The sequence below is a fragment of the Phaseolus vulgaris genome, chromosome 6, assembly GCF_000499845.2.
Source record: "Phaseolus vulgaris cultivar G19833 chromosome 6, P. vulgaris v2.0, whole genome shotgun sequence".
Classification (NCBI taxonomy): Eukaryota; Viridiplantae; Streptophyta; class Magnoliopsida; order Fabales; family Fabaceae; genus Phaseolus; species Phaseolus vulgaris.
This window is the reverse complement of record NC_023754.2, coordinates 1,185,986-1,193,554: the sequence shown is the minus strand read 5'-3', so window position 1 is coordinate 1,193,554 and position 7,569 is coordinate 1,185,986. Positions and strand designations below refer to the sequence as shown.

General features: G+C 48.3%; 1 protein-coding gene across 1 annotated transcript; it reads left to right on the top strand.

The window, feature by feature from the left end:
• Nucleotides 1-4,873: 4,873 nt before the first annotated feature.
• On the top strand, nucleotides 4,874-5,431 carry LOC137832972 (uncharacterized). The gene has a single exon (XM_068641376.1). It carries the CDS (start codon nucleotides 4,874-4,876, stop codon nucleotides 5,429-5,431), a length of 558 nt encoding a protein of 185 aa, XP_068497477.1.
• The last annotated feature ends 2,138 nt before the right edge of the window (nucleotides 5,432-7,569 follow it).

Below are 7,569 nucleotides of genomic sequence, written 5' to 3'. Positions count from 1 at the left end.
GTGCCACCACGTGCACCATCTTTGTGGCCTCGCATGCCGCCATCACGATCTGCTTCACTTGCACACCATGCATGTTCTGGGAAACTGTTCCCTCGACCCGACCTCTGCCTAGGGTGTGATCATCTGATAACCTCATCCTCCGCTGCTACGTGACAAACATATCACTCGTCTTCCATACTTGTACCTCTTGGAAACCTTAAATAAGCTTTCCTGATCGTTCGGCGATGTGCCCCTTTCGGCGGTGTGTAAACCACCTGATCTCCTAGCATTCCCCGGCGATCTCTAACCACCTAAACTCCTAGTACTCACATACGGCGACTGTGACGCAACTCTGGTGACCGCCGGTTACGCACATTAGAGATCGGAGAACGCTACTTCAGCGATCGGTGACTATACTGACTTCCCGATTTTCTTCCCTTCTGTCGGCCAGGTGTCCCGTTCAACACGCCTATATTGTCGCTTGCTGCCACGTCATCACACCCGATGACCTGATCGGTACAAAAAGCACCGAACCAAAAGCAAAGCAAAGGAAGAAGAACCGAACAAAGCTAGAAATAAGCTGAATTACCGAACATATAGAAGCTAAACATGTTTAGAAATTTCGTTTGACATGTAGATGAAATGAAAAGATGAAGAAGAGAAGAACTTATGGAGATGAAGGACTTGGTTTGGCGATCACGCCACTTGGATGGTGAAGGCTCTAAGATAAGTGAGCTAGTGCCGCCACTTGAGAGAACCAAATGCACTCAAGATAAGACAAGGTGTAGGAGAAGACAAAGTTCTCACAATTCTCTCTCAATTTGAGTAGAGTTTCTCTATTACCAATTTCAACTCTCCATTTTACAAGAGCCCACACTTCTATTTATAGTGTGAGTGTGTTGAAAAATAGGTGGGAAAATTCAAATGAAACTCATTTGAAATTCCCACCAAAAACAAGTCCCATGGGAGGTGTGACCTTTTTCTAGTATGACACCTCCTAAAAACTACACCTACACCTACTCTCCTAAGTCACATGGACAATGTGACTTTATTTTACATATTTACACTCCTTTATTTAATATCCACACCTCCTACAAGAGTAAATCAAATGATGCTCTTTTATTTAATGCTTGGCCTTGCCCCTCATGGGATGGACTTGGGCTTTGGCCTTCTTGGGCTTGGGCTTGGGCTTGGGCTTTGGGCTTGGGCCTCATCTTTATTTTATGTCTTCTTTTAATTTTGAGAAGACTAGAAGGAAGAAATTCAAATGTGAAGGCGAATGTCCTCTTCCTTCATTAATAAAAGCCTCCTTTATTTGATTCTCATCAACGAAGGTGCCCTAGCTCGCGAGAACAATTCACGCATAAAGACATCAGCCCCATCACATAGTTTTTCAGTTCTAGTTGCAGTTTCCAACCCAGTTCTAGTTCTCAAATCGCATGATAGTGAGGAAGGTTTCCAGAAACCGCGAAAATGAGACCTGCGCGCTAGGAGTGAAGAGATGACCATGCAACAACTCATGGGTATGATGCAGGGATTGCAAGAAGCAATGGCAACGTTGAAAGCGGAGCAAGAGCGCATGCAAGCAGATCTCGCGGCATCTCAAGCGAGACACGATGAGCTCCACCGTACCAACGAGGAGCTGCGTCGCGGGTGGCGCGACGTAGACGAACCTGAGATTGTCACCCCACCAAAAGAATTCTCAACGCCGTTCTCATAGGCGATCCTAGAGACAACGATCCCCAACACATTCACGGGGCCCAAAGTAACCTTCACAGGGATAGAGGACCCTGAGGCGCACCTCACTGCGTTCCACACGCAGATGATGCTGGTAGGCGGCTCTAATGCCGTAAGGTGCAAGCTCTTCATGAGCACCTTGACTGGGATGGCCATGGACTGGTTCACCAGCCTCCCAGAGGATCATATCACGTCCTTCACACAGCTGTCACAGTTATTCAGAGAGCAGTATCTAGCCAACAGGGCTCCACCCCCAGTTTCATATGACCTGTTCGACGTGAAGCAGTATCAAGGTGAGACTTTGAAGGAGTACATATGCTGCTTTGGGGCACATGTGGTGAAGGTTGGCACCAAGGAGGAACCCATGATTGTGTTCGCGTTCAGAAAGGGGGTGTGTCCCGGGCCTTTCTGCGAGTCAATCATTCGCAACCGCTCGAAGACTTTTGCTGAAATAAGGCATCGTGCAGTAGAGCACATTGCCTCTAAGGGGGAGGTGTACGAGAAACGCACAACTGTCGTGCTCGCACGCCCAAGAGCGCATATGAGCGCACAACCCGCCAGGGTCCACGAAGTCGCCACAGAGAGGAAAAACCAAGACAGGAAGCGCCCCTACGAGGCATGAAGGGCCCAGCCTAGGGGTCGAGCAGAGGGAAGGAGAGAGGGAAACAGACCCCTGAGGCACAATTTCGTGGTGGAGCTTAAAGACCTCATCGTTGTGCCCAACATAGCTGACAGGTTGAGGCCACCAGTGAAGTCTGACAAGGTGCTGGGACACCACAAAGAGTCGTGGTGCGAGTTTCACGAGGCGTTCGGGCACCATATTAACAACTGCTTAGCATTGGGCTATCAGTTGGATGAGCTTGTGAAGAATGGTTTCCTAAAAGATTATCTCGCTGGGTCTACTACGACCACAGCCATGGCGATACCAGAGGAGGGTCAACACACGAAATACCTACTCACGGAGAAGTACACACCATTTCTGGCGGCTTTTCCGGAGGAGGACCCTCTGCCTCTCAGCGTAAGAAATATGTGAGGTCAGTGAGTTCAGTTGTTGAGGAGTTTCCGGATGACCCGTGGGAGTCAGACCTCGTTTTCACAAGGGCTGACCTACGGGATGTCGTCCCACACGGCAATGACCCCGTGGTCATTTCAGTAGTCACAGCGGGAAGAAAAGTACACAGGGTTCTCGTCGACCAGGGCAGGTCTGCAGACGTCATGTTTTGGTCGACCTTCAACAAGCTACAGTTATCCCCTGACCTGCTAAGACCCTATACTGGATGCTTGTATGGGTTTGCAGATAACCCAGTGGAGGTACGTGGCTACCTGGAGCTGATGACAACGTTCACTGACGGAGCGGTGTCCCGTACCGAGAGCATTCGGTACTTGGTGGTAAATGCCAATTCAGCCTACAACATCTTGTTGGGCAGACCAGCGCTAAGTAGGCTAAGGGCAGTGTCCTCCACGCGCCACATGAAGATGAAGCTACCCGATCTTAGTGGCAAAGTGATTGTAATCAAGTCAGATCAGTAAGAGGCCCGAAAATGCTATGAAAATAGCCTGAAGACAAAGAGAGGCGTGGTCATGGTGATTGAACGACCACCCATTTCAGATTCGCGAATGGAGTTAGAATCGTTGGAAGAGGCGACCCCTGTGGAGTCCACGCCTGTTGAGGCCACGCCCATAGGGGCGACGCCTATAAAGGATGTGCGCGTAGAAGAAAGTGGTGGTGATGCCTCGCCCATGGAAGAAGCGTCGGAGGAGGCAGGAATGAGTCTCGTGCAGAGAGCGTGCAAGGTGAGCAACCCCTACCAGTAGACAACGTAGTGGAAAGGCAGATAGGGGGTAAGATGTTCAAATTAGGACGCTTGTTGAGCCATGAAGAACAAGAAAAAGTAGCCGCAGTGATCTCGCGCAACCTAGATGCATTCGCGTGGACTGCGGCGGACATGCCAGGCATCGACCTAGATTTTTTGTGCCACCATCTTACCATGGACGCTAAGGTTCGCCCTGTGCGACAGAGAAGGAGGAAGTTCAAGAAGAACGATGCCTCGTCGTGAAGGAAGAGACGCAGAAGCTGCTAAGTGTCGGGCACATCAGGGAAATACAATATCCTGAGTGGCTGGCCAACGTAGTTCTGGTGAAGAAGGAGAATGGGAAGTGGAGGATGTGCGTCGACTTCACAGATTTGAACAAGGCGTGCCCAAAAGATTCGTATCCGCTGCCCAACATCGACGCATTGGTGGATAGCGCCTCGGGCTGTAAGATGCTGAGTTTCTTGGATGCATTTTCAGGTTACAATCAGATCAAGATGCATCCAATGGATGAGAGTAAACCAACGTTCATGACGGAGACATGCAACTACTGTTATAAGGTGATGCTATTTGGGTTGAAGAATGCAGGCGCCACCTACCAAAGGCTAATGGACAAGGTCCTCGCACCTATGCTGGGAAGAAACATCCAGGCCTACGTAGATGACATGGTGGTGACTTCACAGGAAAGAGGGCAGCACACAGCATATCTGGAAGAGTTGTTTGCTACCATATCAAGGTACCGCCTCAAGTTAAACCTAGAAAAGTGCGTTTTTGGCGTGGAGGCAGGGAAGTTCTTAGGATTTATGCTCATTGAAAGGGGAATATAGGCGAACCTTGATAAGTGTGCAACTATTATAGCCATGAGGAGCCCAACCTCAGTTAAAGAAGTTCAGCAATTGACTGGGAGGATGGCAGCTTTGTCAAGGTTTGTGTCTGCTGGAGGGGAGAAGGGCCACCCCTACTTCCAGTGTCTGAAGAGGAATAGCCGTTTCGCATGGACAGATGAGTGTGAAGCCGCATTCCTCAAGTTAAAGGAATACTTGGCGACGCCACCTGTGCTTTGCAAGCCACGGGCAGGCGTCCCCCTCCGATTGTACTTCGCAATAACAGAATGGGCCATCAGCTCTGTGCTGGTCCAGGAGCAAGACCAAGTGCAGAGGCCCATCTACTTCGTAAGCAAGGCCTTGCAAGACCCAGAATTGAGGTACCAGTCACTAGAGAAGGCGGCATTAGCAGTGGTGTTCTTAGTCAGAAGGCTCCGCCATTATTTCCACAGTTTCACAGTGGTGGTGATGACGAACCTCCCCATCCAGAAAGTACTTTAGAAGCCAGATGTACCGGGGAGGATGGTTCGCTGGGCGGTGGAGCTGTCAGAGTTTGATATCCAGTATGAACCCAAGGGATCCATCAAGGGGCAAGTCTATGCTGATTTCGTGGCAAAGCTCTCACCAGGAGGAGACCCTCAAGAGGTGGAGTTAGGGTCACAGTGGATGCTCTCAGTGGATGGGTCCTCCAACCAACAGGGGACCGGCACTGGAATAATCTTGGAGGGGCCTAACGGAGTGTTGATCGAGCAAGCTTTACTCTTCACCTTCAAAGCAAGCAATAACCAAGCGGAGTACGAAGCGTTGATTGCTGGGATGCTTTTGGCTAAAGAAATGGGCGCTCAAAGCCTCTTGGCAAAGAGTGACTCACAATTGGTCACAGGGCAAGTAACAGGGGAGTATCAGGCAAAGGATCCACAGATGGCCGCATACTTGAGGTACGTCGAGGTGTTGAAGGGAGCCTTCGCTGCGTTCGAGTTGGTGCATGTCCCTAGGGAGCAAAATGCCAGAGCTGACCTGCTTGCCAAGCTGGCCAGCTCAGGCAAGGGGGGAAGGCAGAGTGGATTTTTTTCACATTAGTATCGCAAGAGGAAAGCCAAGAAGCCACCGCTCTTTGAGTCAAGGTACGGCGAGGGCACCCTGCATCAGTACCTATGCGACCTCGCCGGAGGAAGAGAAGGCCCTACAGATATACGCCTTAGAGGAAGGCGACACATGGATGACCCCTTATAGGCGATACCTCGCGGATGGAGTTCTCCCGGCGAAACCAGAAGAAGGCAAGAAGGTCAAGAGGAACGCTGCAAGGTACACCTTAGTAGACGGGATATTATTCAGACATGGGTTTACGCATCCTATTTTGACGTGCGTAAGTGGCGACGAGTGTACCAGGATAATGGCTGAACTCAACGAAGGTATTTGTGGGAGCCACGTGGGAGGAAGGTCCTTGGCATCCAAGGTAATACGTGTAGGTTTTTTTGGCCAACGGTAAGAGAAGACTGCGTTCGATACGCCTAGCGTTGCAAGCAGTGTCAGATGCACGTTGATTGGCACAAGGCGCCGCCAGAGGAACTGAGATCCATATACAGTCCATGGCCTTTCCATACTTTGGGGATTGATATCCTAGGCCGGTTCCCACTGGCGATAAGGCAGATGAAGTACTTGATCGTTGCCATCGAGTACTTCACCAAGTGGATAGAGGCAGAACCAGTGGCACAAATCACTGCGCACAAGGTACAACACTTTGTTTGGAAGAACATTGTGTGTCGTTTTAGGGTGCCGAGGCGTCTCATTTTAGACAATGGCACCCTGTTCGCGAGCCAACAGTTGGGGAAGTTGTGTACAGAAGTAGGAATCAAGTAGGTGTTTGCATCAGTTGAACACCCCCAAACGAATGGGCAGGTCGAGTCAGCGAATAGAGTTTTGTTGAGGGGTTTGAAACGCAGATTAGATAAGGCTAAAGGGGCGTGGGCAGAAGAAGTACCAAGGATCGTATGGGCTTACCACACCACGCCTCAATCTTCCACCATGGAGACGCCTTTCAGTCTAGTATATGGGTCGGACGCCATGATCCCAGTTGAGATCCACAAGAGCTCGGCTCGTTTCCTAGGTTTCGTGGCAAAAGAATCCAACGAAGAAAGAAAAGTGAACCTGGATCTGATAGACGAGGCTAGAGAAGAGGCGAGAATAAAGGCTGAGGTTGTGAAGAGAAGAGTGGAGCGTCAGTACAGCTTTAAGGTGAAGCTGCGACAATTCCAGGTTGGTGATCTGGTCCTGAGGATGGCTCATCCTTACGAGTTGGAAAACAAGTTGTCTCCCAAATGGACTGGGTCGTTCAGAGTAATCAAAGCCAAGGGGAATGGTGTTAGAATATATGGCCTTAAACGAGAGGGGGGGTGAATTGTTTAAGAAAGATTTTAGTAAACTTTTAAGCTTAAAATGAAAAATACTTCAAGAAAACCTTGATTAAGAATTCAGTTTTTCAAAACATAAAGCAAAAGCACAATACTGGAAAAACAATCGGTTGTTTTACCGAAACAATCGGTTGTTTATACCAGTTATTAATAGACAAAACTGAATTTAAAGAGATAGGGATAGAGAAATTGTACACAGTTGTTTATACTGGTTCACTCCAAATCCAGAGCTACATCCAGTCTTCTCAGAACCCTGAGGAAATCCACTAAGAAATCACTACTTGATCACTTACACCACAACAAAGAGAATGACCTTGAACACCTCAAGAAACACACTCTCCTTGGCCAACACTAAGATTGCTGATCTTGAACACCTCAAGAACACACAGCCAATCTCAGCAAACACAGAAACGAAATTGTTCAACAGAGTACAAGGATTACACTTGGTACAGAAGATAATCTGAAATCAATACAAGCAGAATCCTATTCCAACATTTTGATCAATCACAAACTCTTAGCAATCTCAGCACTTTGAAAAACTCTTTAGAAAAACTTTGTCAAAGATTCTTAATTGTCAAATATGTTTTTCTGAATTTATTCAAAGATGTAGTTTGTTATCAAATCTTAACAAACTCTTAAATTGCATTAAAAATTGGTCAAAGCATTTAATGACTGGAGCGTAAGCAGTTAAAACAGTTAAAGCTCAGTCAACAAGAAAACAGTTTTTCTGTTATGGTCCCAAGACAAACAATCGGTTGTTTCCTCGAATCAATCGGTTGTTTTGGTACTTTAACAGTTCAACCATTC